Raw genomic sequence first — 19,200 nt, 5'->3', positions numbered from 1 at the left:
ACCACAACTGTTTTTTCTCATGTTAAAATTTATTAACTAGCTTTAGCCGTATGTCTAAAGCAGGAAAGTCATATAATAGATGTGCATAATCGTAATTTACTTTTCCCCACGCCCAAATTAGGCTCCTTTCACCATACCTTAATACTTTCAACTTCGTACCCAAGAACAGACATGAAAGAGTTTTTCCAGGGCAAGGCAGGATTAATAAAATTACAGAAAGCAAACCCTGAGACAATACCATTTTCAGAATGTCCTCTACCTTTTGTGCCATCCTCATTGTAACAGCTGAAGGCTGTCAGTGTGAGGTGCTGCCACGTCACACAAGAGGCAATCTTCGGGTATTCTGGGCCTAAACCATGGCAGTTCTATACGCTTCATTTAACATCTCAAATCCCTCCTTGATACGGGTTAGAAATTGGTCCAAACACCAGCAGGCTAACAGCATAGCTTTGTGGAGCTCGATCACATAGAAATCTGGCACCCAGCAAAGACAGCTGTGCCAGAAGCTGGAGAACTGCTCAACTCCCACGGCATTCAAGCCTGCACACAGAGCACTGGTTAGCTCTGCTCAGAGACCGTCTGGCTAACTGCAATTAAATCATGTTTCTGGACATCTACATGCAGCTGATGGATGTGCAGTCAAACTGAACTTCAGTCCCAGAAGGCTTAGAAGACTTTGTAATAGGTATTTCTTCTAGTTTCACCACCACCAGTGATGGGGGTCCTTGGGCAGCTCAGCTGCTTTCAGTGTCAGCAGTACACCAGGCTCCCCAGACTAACAGCAGCAGGCACAGGCCATGCGCTTGTAGCTCTCCATCATGAAACAGTGAGCAACAAATCAGAACTCCACAGAATCCCACCAAGGGCACCTCATCAGACAAACAAGAGGTCTTCCAACATCATCCACCACTCCAACAAATACAAAATAAACTAAAACACACAAAAAAGATAAGTCCTAAAATGCTTTTTCATTGAAAGGCTGTAAAGCAAACTAGAAAGTGTAGAGGAACGTCTCATATGCTGTCTACAAGCAAATAAACCACCAAATACAATCCTCTCCCCCTGCAACATTCAGGGATACTGGAAGATACATTTAACTGCTGCCCCTAGGTAACTGCAAGGATGTAGCCTAGACACTGATTGAGAGTATAGCTGGTATGATTTAAAAGGAAAGATGAGACCTGTGCTCTAAGACAAAACTCACAACCATCACCCACAAATGGCCCAGAATTTTGTACACAAACGTTCTGGTACAAAGTTGAAGAGCACTCCAAGACCAGGCTTGTTCCGGTATCTTCAGAGGCTAATCAGAAAAACATGAGGGAGCACTGCAACAGAGAACAGCAAAAGCTCTTTCAGCTTTAACTCTTTATATTTGGAAGGACAAAGCCTTACAGAATATGCCAGAGGGAACATGACTGTATGTGGAAAGACGGAAGGTCAGGTATCCACCATTTTGTTCTCCTCAAGGAGAAGTGCTTGGTCAGACAGTTATGCCATTTTCCCCTCCAGCAATCCAGTGCAATCCTTTCTGAATGTTAAGGAACAAAAAACCTACAGTCCAAATTTTCAACCATGTCTCCTGTCATCAACATTTCTAGGCACAAAAACTAGTCATTTAGTTCTAAATGTTGGTGTAGACAAAACTGCAAATATTTGCCCCTGATTCATGTTGGGTACCACATTGTGTCTCTAAAAAATAGAGGCAAACACTGAAAAAGTGGGATCTATGTCCAGACTTCTTTAAAGGATATAATTATCCTCAACAGCAACTCCAGCTTCCCACCACCCCTGCTCTGCTCTCATCCCAACCTACTCTTTCAAGTTCTCTTTAGGAGAACGGAAAGAGGAAAAAAAAAAAAATAAAAAAAAGAAAGCCACTTGTCTACAGAGCAGCTTAAAATTGTAGCAGCTTGTGTCAGCTCCAAACGACATGCTCAGAACAGGAAATCCAATCTTCGCCAAATAAAAGCCACTGTTTCTCCTCAGTTTTCCATCTAACGCTCAAACAGCGACAGGAAGATGAAGTTTGTTCTGGCACTTTCTAGAAGCACATGAGGTCTCTTAACCTACTTCAACAGGAATTTAATCTTTTAAGAACAAATTTCACATACAACTTAATTCAAATCACGATCACTGAAAGCTAGAGAGTTTGAAATGGGAAAATGTCCTGTGGGCTGCATCAGCTATGCAGCTGCTTCTAATTAAAGCTTCTCCTTTACTCTCTCTGGGCTACTTTCCAGCACAAATACTTTTGAGCTCAGCCCATATTTTCCCCCCCCCCCTCCTCCTTCTTGTCTCCAGCCTGCATTTGCCTTAGCTCAGGCTCTCATGGAGCTAAACAAGAGACAAAAACAAAACAAAGGTATTTATCCAAAGCTGAAGTATCCAAATCACTGGCAAATCCACAGAGCTGCATTCACTCTAACAACCTAACACTACAAAGTGAAAGTAGAAGACTCACAAAAGCTGCACTTTTGGCTCTTCTGCCAAAAAGTACACCGAAGTTACCTCCCAACACTTGATTCTCTCTTGCTTTCAAAAAACCTCTGGAAAATGTCTGGTCTGTTGGAAAAACCTCCTCATCTGCTGTGCTATATTTGCTTAGGCACATTCATAGGACAGTCTCTTCAAATGCACCTTATAGACTGCTTTAACCAGTCTTCCAGATGTTTGATTTTCATGGGAGTTTCCTATTCAGGCCCAGTGATATCATCTGGAGATGCACAGAAGGAAGCAGATGGTTTTAATTTAAAAAGCAAGGGGAAGAATTTCCTAGTAGTTTTGCTTCTCCCCCTTCTCAACCCAACACTCCCTTCACTTTGATTGGAAGATGCTTCAATGGAGCAGGGGGAAAAATGCAGTCCGATGACTAACGTGAGAAGGGTCTCAGTTATTTTGCTAGATTTTAACCAGACTTCCCTCTGGCTCCCAGGTTCTGACTCCCACACCTACACCTCCTCTCAGGAGGGAGAACAGGATTCTCTGGTTAGTTTTACAAACGCTCCTTCCCATGTCTCAAGGCTCCCATTTATGCGTCATACTTTGAATGCAAACTATGGGATGGGACGGCCTCTCTGTTCTGTGTTTAAAGCAGTACACAGCTATTGTTTCTAGTCTACAGAAAGTGCTTCTACAACGTACCACTCCACAGTACCATTATCCAAGTCTCAACAGAGAAGGTTCAGTACAACTTTTTCTGACCATCAGATCTCTGAAGAGCTTTTTGGTCTGCACAATAGAAAACTTTAACTGAGTAACTCAGATCACCACTCTGTTCCCAGATTTGAAGCTAAATGCGTGTGTACTCTCCTCTTTCCCCTCTGCCCTCGTCTCAAGGGTCTCCTTTAACTTCTGAAAGGAGACAGAAGGAAACAGGAAAGGGCAGCCCATTCTCAGAAAGGGACAACTTCTGCATTTAGCTTCTTCTGGAAAACTCTCAGGCCTCATCCTGCTATAAGGTCTCCTATGGGTATTCCCCATTGACTGGTCTAGGAGTGATTAGTCTCAAGACAGATCCTGAGAAGACACTTGCCTGCAGTCTCAGAAGCAGTTCTACAGTCTAAGATCTTGCCTTCAGCCACAGAAGTCTTCTTAAACCCAAGCTGAAATTAATTTATAAAGATCCGGCTAAAAAGAAAGGTAGGTCAAACACCTGGCAAAGGGGTTGGAGGTACAGGGGGGTAAAATTGGGAAAGAAGCCCCTTACTGCCAAGCTGTTACTGCTTGGAGTTTAGCACGCTTTGTGGGCCTCTTGTTGCCATTCTGCAGATAAGAGGTAAAAACTGTACCACGCAATGTAAATTGTGCAGAGATTTCTGCACATGGTCATAAAAATACTGCTGACTGAAGAAGCACAGAAGCACACACACAGCTGCACAAACCATGACAGCTTTGGGCATGAAAGGATGTGCTGAAGGACACTGTCCTTTTGGCATCAGCCTACTTCAACAGTCTCCTCATCTGACTAGGAACTGCAAACAGGCCATGGTTGCCACTGTCCTTTTTATTTTTATCATCAGGACCAGACAAAAGACACTGGTGTTTAAGTAGTACTTTGGTTCATACAGAGCTACTGATATCCCTTCTGGAAAAACAATATGCAACAATGCTAAGGTCAAAAATCCAATCTTTAAAGCCTGCAAAGCACGAGAAGTAGCAAAGCCCAGTTTTCTCCCTAAATCTTGGAGCACCCCTACCCCAAACTCCCTTCCTTCTCACTTCGGCTTGTCTCCCTGGCACAGTTTTGCTTCTGTTCCCTGTTACTGGGGCACTGGAGGGAAACTGGGAGATGCCACAGCTGCCAAACATAGGGAAACCCTCTGCTTCAGGGCCTTGCTGCCCCACATCAAACACAGAAAGAATCCTGCATCCATCTGCAGCAGACTCTTGCACTCAGAAAACAGTGAGCAGCGTTGCTAAAATCTATGCTCTACCTGTTCTTAAAACAACATAGCAGCCTTCCAGTATCTGAAGGGGGTCTACAAGGATGCTGGAGAGGGACTCTTCATCAGGGACTGTAGAGATAGGACAAGGAGTAATGGGCTTACACTTAAATAGGGGAAGTTGAGGTTAGATATAAGGAAGAAGTTCTTTACTGTGTGGGTGGTGAGGCACTGGAACAGGTTGCCCAGGGAAGTTGTGAATGCTCCATCCTTGGCAGTGTTCAAAGCCAGGCTGGACAGAGCCCTGGGTGACACTGTCTAGTGTGAGGTGTCCCTGCCCAGGGCAGGAGGTTGGAACTAGATGATCTTAAGGTCCTTTCCAACCCTAACCCATAGAATCTATGATTCTATGATTCTATCCATGCCTTCCTAGCCTGCCTGCGACTGCAGAATTACCCTAAATTAGCAGTGCTATCCCCAGACTCTATAAGCTACTACTTTCCCAGTCATCCAGCAACAGGGAGATGAGAAAGGGTTTTCCCGTGATGCTCACAATTAGCATTAAGCAACAAGCAACTGCTACTCTGCTTCTCTGCTGGATATGAGAGCATGCAAGAAGACTTCTCCATGCTTAACACCTCAATGTACAATATACTGGCTAGAGATGCTGGGGGGGAACACATAACAACAACAAACCACCACCACAGTGCAACACAAAGCCAAACCCCAAACTGAAATTGCCTTTTGTCAAAACAGGACCCAGAGAGATTGGAAGAATGAGTCCTCTTTGTATTACTGCTGCAGATAGACCTTATTCCAAGGAATATGGCTGTATGTCCTCACCATGCTAGTCACTGAATGGGCGCACAAAGATCTCAAAAATTCTGACCTTGGAAAGCTCAAACACAAGAATGTGTAATTTTCCAAATATAAAATCAAGGTCAAAGAAGGTCAGTGATTCTATCAAACAGTGCACAAAATTACAGCCATGGGCCAGCAGCGTCACCAGGGGAACGGAGCTACTTAAAGGGTGCTTGCAAGAACAGCCTGATAAAGATCCAACTCCAACTTCCTTACAAGGGTCACAATCACCGTTCCCATAACAGAGGCCAGATGCACCACAATAAAGGTCTCTCTTTCACTGTAGTAGATGCTACATGATTTTCTGACAAAGAAAGCTGTTTCAATGCTAAGCTGTCACTTGCTGCTTTGCCAAATAGCTAGACTAGATGTTTTGCTTATCAGTGCTTATGTTACTCATGTTTTGTGCATTACATCTTATTATCTCTGATGCAGGTTCTCCCTCAGCTGTTCACCTGTTTCTTACAGACAGCAAGATCAGCTAGATGGACTGACCACATATTAGAACAAACAACTTGGCCAAGAGGAGGTACAGAAAGAGGAAGAGAACCTATTATAACAACTTATTGCCCAGCAGAGGAAGTACTGCAGATAACTTGAGAAAAGTGGCAGGGGTGGGGATTTAGCTAATCAGTGAGTGATCCTCCAGAGCTAGAAGCCAAGGCACTTCCTTTAGTAATAAGCTCAGTTTACTGAACAAAACATTTCTACTCTTAAAGCCATCAAAAATTCAGAAAGTCATTTAGGTTACTACACTAGATAAAAAGTTCCCCTATTTAGAGTTCCTCATAGTGCAAGAAAGGAAAAAAAAAAAAAAAAGTTAAAACCAAAACAGGATGCTAAGAATCAGCCTGCTAAAGGCAGAGTCTCCACAACTGAGGGATTTTTTTTGCAATTTTTACCTTCGTTTCTGCAAAAAAAGTGTTCTTGAGCCAGAACTAGAAAACAGACAGACTAATCTCTGTATACAGGCCTCTATTAGCCTTTCCAATCACTCTGGCACCTGCAAAGGGACTGAGCTGTTACTTGAAGGAGGGGTTGGCTTAAGACCTGCAAGAAGTCTTTGCACAAAAAGGAAGAAGGCAACATTAGAATTAAAAATAACTCTGTATGCTTAAAAAAATATAAGTGTGGTCAAAGCTGAGACTGCGATAAGGGAAATGCATCAAGATCTGGACTGAACTACAAATACTGAACCAACTATTTTTTATTAAAAAAAACCCCAAAACCAAAACATCTAAAACATGGTTAAGAGGAACGTGCAAGGTGGAGAACACATCCTTAAGAAGGCACAAGTGGCAGCAACATCAATACCCATGTTGTTTATTACCTCCATTGTGACCAATATTCTTTCGCTCCAGACTAATGTGCTTAAGTATATGTCAGAAAGGCTACTAACATCACACCATTTCTTGTTTCAGTCTTAAAATAGAGGTGAAAAGCAGGAAAAGTTTCATCTTTCTTTTCAGAAAGGCAGCCTGTTTCTGTTGACAGCAGTATAAAGACAGGGAAACAGAAAGACTAGGAAGCAGTAAAAGTTAAAAATTTGAATTTAAAAACCCAACAGGGAATAACAAGTTACATATTTGCCTTTATATGGCCTTTCTGCATATCAGGTATCGATTTGAAACTGAGAAGAACTTCAAATTAGATTATGATTTCCCCTTTGTGTGCCACAGGTGCAATTTAAGTATATTCAGTTTTATGTAACATATTAATAGAAAGATCTAAATGCTGTGGCTAGGGAAGATGGCTGCATAGAAAAGGGTGAAGAGCTGAGCTGTGTGTTAGCCAAGCTAAACCAACAGGACAAAATTCACTAATATTTAAAAAATGTTGGCATTGAGAGAGATTTAGCATGCTAGAAAATGGCACAACTTACACTGATGAACTAAACAAGGTTTAGAAAATAATCTATTTACTGTAGATGTAGTAAATGAACCCTGCCAAACAAGGAAGGTTTATCTTCTTGCAAAATACCACTTTGTTTAAAAAGAAATAATCTAAGCACTGCAATTTGAAAGGTGAACTGCATTTAAATAGATGCTATATCATTTTCCAGATACCACACACCACCAAAACTCCTGGCGATCAGCTTTCCATGTGGCAGCAAAGCAAAGGCACCACTGAAGAGGGTGTCAGCATTTACCAAAATCAATTACGCAATAAAGACAAATGTGGATGTTTATCTGGGGGGTTTTGTTAGCTTGTTTTTGCAGCTCCCACATCTTACTTGCTCTCCAGCATGTAGAAGAGAACTGGCACACTTCAGAGTACAGACTAGTTAAGAAAAACTTCATAAAACTATTCAAATTGGGTCCGAAGCTCTATAAAGCAAGGCAATTCATAAAAGAGAGAACAAGTTCCAACTTAACTTGTGGGTCTGGAAGCAACATATAGAGTTTACCTCTATGATGGCTTTGGCCTCTCCTCCTAACCTGATGCAAATAAATCAAACTGACAAGATCCAAACGCAAAAAATCTGAACAAGAATCCAGATTTCTGACGTTGTGAAAAGCTAGCACATAAAAACGAATGCATTATCACAAAATACCAACTCTGCTAAACCCAAATGTGCTGAATGTGTCTGATAAGAAAATATTAACAATTCACATTTCCTTTCTGGCTAGCACCTGAGTGAAAGACAACTGGCAATTAAATTAGAAATTAAACCAACTTACTTGCAATATCCTGTACCATTCTGATATGGAATGCACTTTCCCTCATTAACACATGGCCTGGAATCATCCATACACTGCAAAGCTGAAAGGAAAAGAGAGTCAAATCAGTAGCCATACATGTCAAGTCAAAGCTTCATTAGCATATTTTGAGGAATTAAAATCTTATAGTGAAAAATTTTGTATGTCTGGAACAGAAACAAAGACATTATCACAGAGTTTAATTTAATCTCTGGCAGCATCACAAGAGCCAGACTGAAAGAAGAATCAAATACAGATCTGTTCATCAGGCAACTAAATGTTTTTAGAATTTCTTTTAGGAAGATTTTCAAAGCAAAGCATGCTGTAGTTTCTACATTTGTGTCAGCACTTGTGTATTTTTGCTTAAATGTCACCAATAACTACCTTCTGATCAAAATTCTAGACTGAAACTCACCAAAATAAGAGGCAACTACTCCTAAGCCTTCTTTAAAAATACTATGTCTGAAATCTTTCCTTCTTTTCAACCACCTGTAGGGACACATGGCACTGAAACAAGGTCCCTCACAATCTCACCTACTGTACATTTCTAGCAATCCAGAATTTGCTGCAAGATCATTACTGTTGTAGCACTCTGATTTCAGTCTAAATAGAACTTAGGAGTAAGTGAAAACATCAGAGATGTTAAAGACTTTCAGAAAAGAATCTGTTATTTCTAAGGAGGAGATACTCTGTAGCTCAAACTGACATTTTTGGTGTTACATTTTAAAAATGGCATTAGGTATGATACAGTTCAGGCTGGTCAATTTTTATCCAAGTCTACTGGAAGCTCTGGTGGGATCTCTTTCTGATCAGCTCTGACAAGTGGCTCATCTCTTCACTGGGACCTGAAGGAGCACACCACAGCTATTTCTCAAGTGAGCAGAATGGTAAGAGCTATGGAAAAGCTGCAGGAGCAGAAGGCACTCTAGAACCACAAAAATTTAACCAGCTGTTCTAGACCACAGCCTGCCATTTGAGTAACACCAAACTAGTGGATAAAAGCTCTCGGAACCAGAAGATCTGGGCTCTATCCTAAACTTACACATGTATTGAGAAATCACAAGCTCTTCCCAGCCTCCAGTTCTATCTCCTGGCCCTCAAAAACACACACACTTCTGTGCCATTATAGAAATAGGATCCATAATCAGTCTTAAAGGTAGCTAGAGGCATCAATGACATCCAACCACCTAAACTGCCTACTTGCGTACCAGCTGCTGAAGGGCAGATAGCCTTTTTGGTTTTTAAGCTTTCCTTTCCTCAAGAGGTATTAAATTTTCAATACAAATTCAGCAGGGGCATCAGGGAAGAAAACGGTCCAAGCCACCACCAAAGTTTATGTACTGGCAACTAAGGAATAGGGCTCAGAAACAAAAGAGTTAACTCATCAGTTCCACTAAGCTTTCCCCACAATCAGCCCAAATTCAGTCCAGCAATTATAATACTCGGAACAGACTCCAGTTACTGCTATCCAGGGCTTGAAGTGTTATTTCTCAATAACCCTGGAGCATGCAAACAGGTCACGTGCACTATAAGGTACTATAGGAGCATTTCACACTTTCAATCCCTACACAGAATACAGTTAAACTAAACACAGTTGCCCAAGAAAATTATCAGTATTTCCCACAATATGAGTACAGCTGTTTCTGTTAACTCGATTTCTGAAAAGGGGGCACTTGGATGGCGCTGCTTCTGCAGAGCTCTCAGGAAATGAACAAAATTCCACTCTGAGCCCCTTTCAGATAACCCCTGAGGTCAGGGTTACCAAGCGACAGAAATATTAACAGAGATTTTGCATGGCATTCCCTCCCACAGCAGTCAAACACACACTGATTTGCACCTGTCTGAATTTTCACCCCATTTAACGGCAACATCTGCAAGACTTCGACTCCAAATTTCATCTGCTTCTGTCTAACACTACAGCAGCTTGTTTTCACAACAGAGATTAACTCCAGTTAGCATGGTTCAGTTACAGTGTGTTCAAGAGAAACTGCAAAAGAACCTGTAACAATTCAGACTGCTCTTACCTCCTATGCTACCCCAGGGAAATGGAGGAAGGTTAAAACAAGCCTTACCACACTTCAGAGAACCAGGAGAGAAGCAGACTTCGTATTCTCATCTTACTACCTTGAATGCTCATTCTTTTCACACCAATCAAGCCACTGGAGCAAATACTCAGAGGATTATTTCTTTTGTGTCCATGCTTTCAAACACAATTTTGTAAACTCTTCAAGTACTCATGTACCCAGTGAGAACTGAGCAGTCAGTTGATTTTGTAACCCACAGAGTAAAAGCTTAACTAGCATTTGGCCAAAAACACGCAGCACAACTGCATGGAGGGGAACAAGAGGATGATGCCTTTCAGGGTCACAGTAAGGATCCGAATCAGTGATTCTTGTTTAGCTCAACAGGCCAAACACAGAGAGAGCAGAGAGGCTTTAGCAAAGTAATGATTAATTTTCTCCTGGTTTTTGACAAATTATTCCTGCCTTGAACTGCTGTTTAGCAGGTCATTAAACCACTACTAGTCCTTAGAATTCTTTAACAGAGGCACACAGTGAATAGGGCAACAAAGGCAGCTAAAAACATATTTTGTATACAGTAATTTACAAGTGAAAGAAGCAAATAAAAACCAAAAGCAAAATTACTCTTTTGTACTCTTTCAGCTCAAGACTAAAACAGGCTGAATAGAAACACATGGAAATGCAACTAAAGCTGAAGTGCATGTAAATGTAACCATATTTTATATTAAAATGAGTATTAAAAAGTAACATGACTACTTCTCTTTAAAGAAAGAAATCACAAGGGAGACTGAAGACTACAGTTCTCACAGTAAAATTAGCATTTCTGTGCACAAAGCACTGTCTTCCGGTATTACATGATATCTTTAACAATTTCATAATGCACACAAAACTGAGGCATTTCAACATGAATTACTTCAAAAGCTATTTTTCTGTTATCCTACCGTGTTGTGCTCAGGAGTTATTTGTATCAGAAACTTTACCTTCTACCTCAGCCACCATTAAAAGTATGTCTCCTTACATCCATTACGTTAACTTGGAAACACTTTGGTGCGCACAGCATGAGAGAACACAGCCTTGTCTTGAAAAGATAAGGCCACTTTTCTATAAGCCATATATAGATAGATAGCATCAGCACACTGTCAAGGCTTTGAGTAACAGGCTGCTTTCAACAGTTTTCTTCTGTGTTTTAAAAACCAGCAATGAGGAATTATTTGTTGTTTTCCGGACTTGCTCTAGCTTGCCAAAACTACCAAGACTATCAGAAGCTGGGTTAGCCCACGTCAAGCATGAACAGCAATGTTTCAAGTCCTCACATTCTGGCGCAGTGGAGGGCTCACTCCAGTATGCCAGCAGGTCTTCAAGGGGAAATCCCACAGCTTTTTCATTTGCTGAACTGCCTCATGATCTTTGTCAGTTCCCTTTGGGAACATTAGGAAACACCCCACAATTATCAAAAGGCAGACTTCTTATGAAGTGGGCAGGCCACCGCTTATGGAAGGTGGTGGCCCCAATTTCTAGCATGTGTTGTAGCCAAGTTTGAAAAACTTCCTGGATGAGGGCTCTAAGTGCACGTGAGATTAATGTTTTTAGCTGTACTACGTAGCCTAGCATCTGTACAAATCCTTGCACATGCCTTCATTCAAAAACAAACACTAACCTGATGTTTAACTAGCCTACCAGGATTATTTCCCAAAACCAGAGGGGAAAACAAGTAGCCACTGCTGTAAAATGAGCACAAGCAGAAAGTGTTACTCGCAGAAACACTACAGGAGCTGCTGTGATTCTCAGCATCCAAATCCAAAGCTCATGCTTAACTGGAGTAAAATTTCACTGATTTTTTTTGCTAAAGAGACAGTTACAGCAAATCTAAGAGGAAAAGTTGTGTTCCTGCACCACTGTTCTTTAGAATGCCAAGATGACAGGGAAGTTGTGATTTGGTTTCTATACTTCACCTACCCACTCTATATTCAGATACTTTCTAGGCTAGAAAATTAAAAGAAACAGTGAAGGACTAAGATCAGAAGATGTGTGAGAGTTCAGCTTTTAAGGGAGAAGGTTGCTACAGGGAAACAAAGCCACAACCAGAGAAAATCTGAAAGGGCTTTGTTATAAATGCTAAAAGGAAAGTAATTCCAATAAACTCCTCACAAGTTCAGAAAAAATCAAGCAGAAATAAAAATGCAGAATACCAAAACAATTAATGCTCTGAGGAAGAGACGTTACAAAGATGGTTTCCTGTTTCTTTGTGGTTGATTATCCTGCATCTAAGAAGCTACAGGGTCTGACCAAAAGTTTTACTTTGTATAAGGGGAGAGTATAGACTGACAGAGAACACTGCTGAGCTGCTGGTGCAGCTTTCTCCTTGGGAGGACACTACATGGGTCTCTCTCTCCTCTTTCTGTCCATGAATTGTCCATTAAGTCCGTAAAAACTCAGTATCTTTCAAGAACACAGACCTCTGTCACATTGGCTGAAACCTCTCCATAGGTTCAAAAGCTTTCTTGTGGGAAAGGGTGGAAAACAACCTTCCTGAACATGGAAGAAAAGTCAGGCTCAAGATACCTTAAAGACTAGAAAGAAAAGAACAAAATAGGTTTCAATAATCTAGTAGTCAGTGGATTTTCTGTTTTGACTGACATTAATGAGAAACAGCCTGTCATCTCAACTGTGTTACCTGTTCTACATGAAGAGAAAGGAGGAAAAAGGATTCAAAGCCCTCAAATAGAAGCAACACAGGATGCAAGGGGAATCCTTTCACAAGCTCAGGCTGCTTGCCAAAGCTGGATCAGCTCTGAAGAGGACGATCATCGGCATGGTCAGAAACACCATGCTACACTACAAATCAAGGGGTCTCAGATTCCAAGGGACTGAAAAACAGCTTCTGATTCCCTTCAGGAAAAACAGAACATGAAAAAAGCAGCTAAGAGAAAATGCTGAAACATGTGTTGCAATCCTGAAGGAAGAACAGCAGGTCCTCAATATGCAAAAAGGGACAAAATCCTTCCACAGCAGCACCTCACAGCACACAAACAGCTGCTGAAAAAGCTGGTAAGGAATAAGAAGCACTACACATATGGAGAGAAGATAACCAAATTTGGAGGGAAACCACAAAGGACTAATTACGCTATTCGCTAACCTCAACAGATTACGGTTCCAGTGAGATTATGTACCAGGGAAGAACCCACTAGGTAAATAAGTGCTAGCTGAAAAGATGAAAATAGCTTTTTCTTTTTTTCTGAAGAACAGATCACCCCGTGGCAATCACACAGTGGGGTGAGGAAGCAAACTAATATAAATCCTTACAGTGAAAAAATGATAGCGCCTTATATTCAGCTCATATTTAGCAAACATTAACATTTGGGAAATTTAAACAAGCTGACCAGTTTGCACTTCACAGACAGCAGTAGTTAAGGACAAAGCTTGTAGACAAGGCATGGAAATAGTCCATAAGGTAAAAATGCTTTAATCGGATTATTAAGACATCTCCACTGTTTTTACACACAAAAGCCTGAAATCAATTGGATAGTGCAAAACTCACCAACTGAGAAGCTAAGCAGAGCTCAGAGGAGTGTGAAGGCACTCAGCCAACCTCCTGTACCTTTCGGGAGAGAAAACCCCCAATATCTAAACTGGTTTCCTATGCTAACTTGTCTAGACCAGCATAAAAAAAAGAGTGGATTTCAGAAGAACAAGTCTGTAAGAAGGAGAAACATTGCTTTAGAAATTCACCAACTTCTTCTGAATTTGAGGATGGTAATGACAAATCTGACTGCATTAAGCTGAGATACACAAACTGCATGCCCCACAATCACCTGTTTCTAATCTCTCCCCCAGACACCCAGAAATGAGCAAAAACTACTAGCTGGCCTCCTAAGAACAGAGCTGGGAGCTGCTGTGCAAATGCGCAGGTACAGTTGAAGTCCTTCTGTCATCAGGGTCTTAGGCCCAGGAAGCTGCAGGAGGACAGTTATTTCTATCAGATGCAGATACAGTTCACGTGACACTGTTCCTATTGAAAAACTACTGATAAAAGCTCAAGTTATAATACATATTGAATTCCCACTGAACTTGTAATAGAGTTCCAAAGTGTCAGTCACCATATTCTCCATTTCCTTACACAGCTACTGTTTCCCGCCTTCTCCTGTTTTCAGTTCTCCCAACAAAGCCAAAACCCCTGAAATCCAGAACAGCCACCTAAAGTATTTAGTTAAGGGGAAAAAAAAAAAAAAAAAAAAAAAAGTTTTCAACACAAAAAATGTAGGGAAGGCAATTAAAGAGCCAAAGAGGTATTGGTGTTTCCATGGCAATCTGGCAGACAGGAGCCATGCTCCCGTCTTCTCCCAAGCCTTCCGTCATTCTCCAGCACTAAATCTTTATTAATCTGAGCACTAAGCATTTGCTGTGCAGAAACGCCAGCCTGTTCCTTGTGCTGAGCAGTGCTTCCACAGCCATCCGGGGGGAGGTCAGAGGAACAAGACGAAGACTTGCTGCATGGAACAAACAGCAGACGCCGTGCCATTTTGAGATACAAAGCTCTTTTCTCATCCTCATAGCAGGCTAAAAAAAGGACTTGTGCCCTAGGAACAGACTATTTTCTAAACAGAACGAACAATTATTTCTGCAGCTCTCAGATGACTGTGTTTAGAACGATATAAGCACTGTTTCTTCTAGAAGGGCACTGACAGCCCTTGACTTCTGTTGGCAAGATAATTTCAGGCAGAATTCATAGAAACTAAGAAAATAACCACAAAAGGACTTTTTAAGCACAGATGCTTAGGGAAGCTTTTTTTTTCCCCCCAATACAGATGACATCTCCCTTTATACGTTCCAAAAGAGGGGTGAGACTTAATCACTGCATGATTCCTCCACTTCACAACCATTAGCCAAGAGTACAGACTTAAAGGAAACGATGTTACATCTGGAGTTACAAATTGTGACTCTGCTTTTGCTGTTAAGTAAGACTCCCAAGTCCAGAAGACACAGGCTGCCAGAGCCCCGTTGCTGCTTTTCACCCACTCCTGGTCTGACATTCAAGTCCCAGCCACCAGACCCCTCTGACAGCACAAAGACCACTTTTGAAAATGGAAGATGAACAGCACCAGAGCATACTGAAGAGAATTACCCACCTATTGCAACAGCAGCAAGACACCTTAAGAAAAGGGAGGAAGGGAAATAGCTGCAGAAGCTGACAAAACCCAAACCTGTAAGAGATTCAAATGCCAAATGCCACCAGAGGCACGAGTTCTCTTTTCCCAAGGATTCAAGTCCTGAGAACATCAGCAAGAGGATCTTCACGTATTTCTAATCTAAGTGATGCCCTGCAGGAAGTGATGCGAGTTAGCCAGATTCTCATCACACTCTTCAGAAAGTCTAAATCAGCATCTTTGATAAGAACAAATTTGACAGGCAGTAAAGCCTTCAAAAGATCAAGTAAAACTTGCTCTTCCTTAAGCAAATCCATATCAAGCAGACCAGCACTGTCAGCTTTACCTAAAGTCCTCAAGTTTCACTTTTTGAATACTAACGATCTCATACTGCAGTCCACATCAGCACGCTACCTTTGTGCTGCTCAAGATTAAAAATGTACTGGAATCTGTCAGAAATACAGGCTGATAGTCAACAGCAGCCCAGCAAAGATGGGCTTAGCGAAACCTGAGTGTTAATCATGACAGTAGGTAATTAGGGTGGGCTTTACTAGCCAGGATTCCTGCTTCCCCCACTGCTATCTGATGAGAAGAAGAGCAAATGTTCACAGCAATTATCAGGAGTATCCACACCAAAAGTGCAGGTGTTGCTGCCCCACCCCAGCTTACTACACCTTCAACTGCAGCCTTGTGCAAAACTAAACGGCTCAACTGGAAAAGCAAGTTGCTACACCATTGGGCTTGCATGATGAGGCAGAGTTGAGTAGTCCAAACCATAGCGCTTAGTGCATCCAGGAGCCTCCTATTTATTGACCAAGAAGGCTGACATCAGGTACCTGCCCTCTCTTGCATAAGAGCATCAAGACAGTTGAATATGCACCTGAAAAATACCCTTTCGGTGACTTCATCTTTCCCATTAACTGAAGCCACAGCTCCCATTCCCAAGAACCAGAGGCAGGTCAGTATCTCACGAACAACCAAAGTCACTTTCAGTCTAGATTTGTCATCTCTGACAACCAGCCTTTGTTTAGTACTGGGAAAAAACTTCACCCAACCAGCCTTTGTTTAGAACTGGGAAGAGATTTCACCCACAATGCCAAAACCTTCTGCAGCATGGGAGGACCCTAACCAGCCAGGTAGGTATCCCTACCCAGTGAAATGACAAGTGATACCACAGCTACTTCTCCTCTCAGCTCTGTCACAGAAGGAACTGGCAGGGCTAGTATTAAGCTGATAAGATGCTGGTATGAAAGTACAGGTTAAATAAGTGGACATGACATTTACTCTTTGCAAAAAAATGGTATTTTGTTGTCTTACTGGACTGTGTAAGTTGTTTCCAGAAATAACAGTCCTACTATGCACCACACCTCTACCCTACCAAGAAAACATATTTCCGAACTTTTAAGGCACCTACCCTTGAAAGACCTTTTTGTCTTCTCAGTCCCTTTCGAGCAAAGCTGACCAAAAGACACTCAAGCAATAGCTGGGTTTTTTTGTTTGGGTTTTGTTGTTTTGTTTTTTTTTTGGGGGGGGTTGGTTTGTTTTGTTTTTTTAACTTCAACCATCTTCTTGCAACACATTAGCAAAACCAAGTCAGTCAGATTTCAGAGGGGGTCACAGCAAACAAAAAGTAAAAAGCAGCAGCATTTCTCCTGGGAGAAAAAATTCTGTCCATTTCAAAGCCAAAAGAGATAGACTGATTCACGCTATATCCAAAACAGCAGTAGTGGTCAAAACTGCAGACAGCAGTTTCTACTCCTAACCATCACACGAGTAAAATTGCTGAAATTATCAGTGTCTCGCTCAGTCACACACTAAACTTCCACTACCACTTTCTCCCATTGCTGCACTCTTCACAAGTCATCTGAAGTGCAATCCAGCCTCTTGGCAGGAAAAAGGAAGAAAGAATGATAAGTCACGCAAGCAATCCAGGTTGGATGGGACTTGAGCAGCCTGGTCTGATGGAAGGCGCCCCTGCCCACGGCAGGGGCTTGGAACTCGATGAGCTTCGAGCTCCCTTCCAACCCAAGCCATTCTACAGTAATCAGCGACTGCTGGCACTTCAGAGCTTTAACGTGCCGCAATGCTGCGAGTGCTTTAGGAGCAGGGCTGCTGTTGGGAGAGGCATGAAATCCACCAGAACCCAACAGTTAAGGCTGCGGACCATGTTCTCCAGCCTGGCTGTAAAACATAGTGCGAATGCCAACATGCAACAGGGAACAGCGACAAAAAGCAGCAGTTTCCTCAGAGGTGCACACACGGCTTCACGCCTGGACCGATTAACAGTTAAAGCAGAAGGATATGTAGAAATTCCTTCTGTGTGTGCAGGTATGTCCTCAACAAAGAGGCTGGAACGAACACGACGCACGGGTATTCAGAGCGATGGAAAGCAGTAAACCATTTCCCTCCTATTTTGAAACCAAACCCCTCAAGCAGTCGAGCCATTTTTGCAAGAGCACATCTATCACTGCCACGCACTGCGGCGAGGGACGCCTGACTTCGCCTCAGCGTTCCGTTACGCGTGAGCTCCCACGGGAGAGCGGCCCCCGCCGCCCCGCACGGAGCTGCAGAGCCCCCCTGAGCCGCGGCTTCGCGGGCAGACCCGCACAAACCCCTGCCCGGGCCCGCGGCGCGGCTCGGGGGTCACCGCTCCTCAGGAAGCGGCGGCGGCCCTGCGGGGCCACCCCCCGCGATGACACCCGGCGGCGGCCCCGCCGCCCCCCCGCACCGACCCGCGCCCCCTTCGCGGCAAGAGGAAGGGGGCACCGAAGCCGGCCTGGCCGCGCCGCACGGATCGCCGGTCTCCCCGCGGCAACGGGCCGGGCGACGGGAGCCTCCAAGCAGCCCCTCAGCCCTCCGCGCACCGCCTCAGCCCCACAACCCCCCGCAGCCCCTCGCCGCCGCCCCGTCACTCACCGGACGCGGGTTCAGCGCGGCTGAGCACGGCCAGCACCAGGCCGAGGAAAGCGGCGAGCGCTGGCCCCACTTCACGGGCCATGGCCACGGCCGCTCACGCCGCCACTGGCACGGCGCGGAAGGATCTACCCAGCCACCGATGGCGCCGACGGCGGCCCCGCGCGGAGGGACACGTCTCAGCCGCACATCCCCCGCTTCCTCCGCCGTGCCGCGCCCCGCCCCAACCGACTGCCGCCAGGGGGCGCCCGCCCCGGGGACGCGGGGCGGGGCCAGGAGCGGGATGGGGCTGCGGCGGCGGGGGTCTGGGCGGGAGGAAGGAGGGCCCCAGGACGAGGAGCACCGGGGAGCGGGATGGAGGGCACTGGGGCTGGGGGTTTGGGGCTTGAGGGCAGTGGGGACAGGGGATGGCGGGCAAGGGCAGTATGTCTCGCCCCTGTAGGGTGGCGATAGCGGCAGCGGGTGCTCACGGAGAGGTCAGCGGAGTGTTCCGCCTGAGGCGCTGCCCGCCCCGTGTTCAGGCTGCGGTGCAGGCCCCAGCGTTGCCCAAGGGCAGGTACCGGTGGAAGCCCCACAACAGCGTCGGCAGCGGGAGCCTCGCCCCGGGGGAGGCGGTGTGGGAGCTTGCCACCCCCGCTCCCGGCCCCGTGCTGCCGGAGCGCAGGACCACACACGGGTTCCCACGGAAGAGGTCTTGGAAGGGCAGCAGCTGAATTCAGCCTCAAGGTCCCTCCTTGTCCTCAGCCATCATTTAAAGTGTTAAAAATCCTTCTGCCCTGGCTTCAGCTCCCTGCGGACTAAGAGCCCTTTGTGTGCGGTGCTGACATGGCAGACTGGCCCGTGAAGGCAGGATTGTGCTGGGTTTGGGGTAGGGAGGAGGCAATGAATAAACCTCACTGTTTCCCCCCTGTAGTTCACCAGATCCCAGAGCTCCTCGCAAGCAGGGAGATGGATGGTCAGTGCCCTACCAGCACCGTGATTTTTACTGGTGTGCCAATGCAACCTGAGTGACAGATCCCTTGGCATCCTACACTCCGCCACATCCTACATTGCCTCTCCTACAGCCGCCTGTGGGCAGGCTGATGCCTCACAGCCACATGGCCATCCCATGGCACTGCTCTTGGCACACCTCCCTCCCTGCAGCCCCTCACCTGCTGAAGTGGAGGCCAGACCCCCA

At 44.4% G+C, this 19,200-nt stretch overlaps 1 protein-coding gene across 2 annotated transcripts in view; it reads right to left on the bottom strand.

The window, feature by feature from the left end:
* Positions 1 to 18,234, bottom strand: part of NOTCH2 (notch receptor 2) — an 87,447-nt gene extending 69,213 nt beyond the window's left edge. The window contains exons 1-2 of one of the 2 annotated variants that reach the window (XM_065673917.1): positions 18,027 to 18,234; positions 7,928 to 8,009 (exon numbers count right to left, since the gene is read on the bottom strand). In XM_065673917.1, coding sequence (XP_065529989.1) covers positions 7,928 to 8,009; positions 18,027 to 18,108 — 164 coding nt within the window. In that variant the 5' untranslated portion in view covers positions 18,109 to 18,234. The remainder of the gene's footprint in view (positions 1 to 7,927; positions 8,010 to 18,026) is intronic. The other variant, XM_065673916.1, reaches the window with a different exon arrangement.
* Positions 18,235 to 19,200: the final 966 nt, after the last annotated feature.

Source organism: Lathamus discolor, chromosome 3, assembly GCF_037157495.1.
Source record: "Lathamus discolor isolate bLatDis1 chromosome 3, bLatDis1.hap1, whole genome shotgun sequence".
Lineage (NCBI taxonomy): Eukaryota > Metazoa > Chordata > Aves > Psittaciformes > Psittacidae > Lathamus > Lathamus discolor.
Note: the sequence above shows the minus strand (reverse complement) of the source record. Positions and strands in the feature narration are given on the sequence as shown.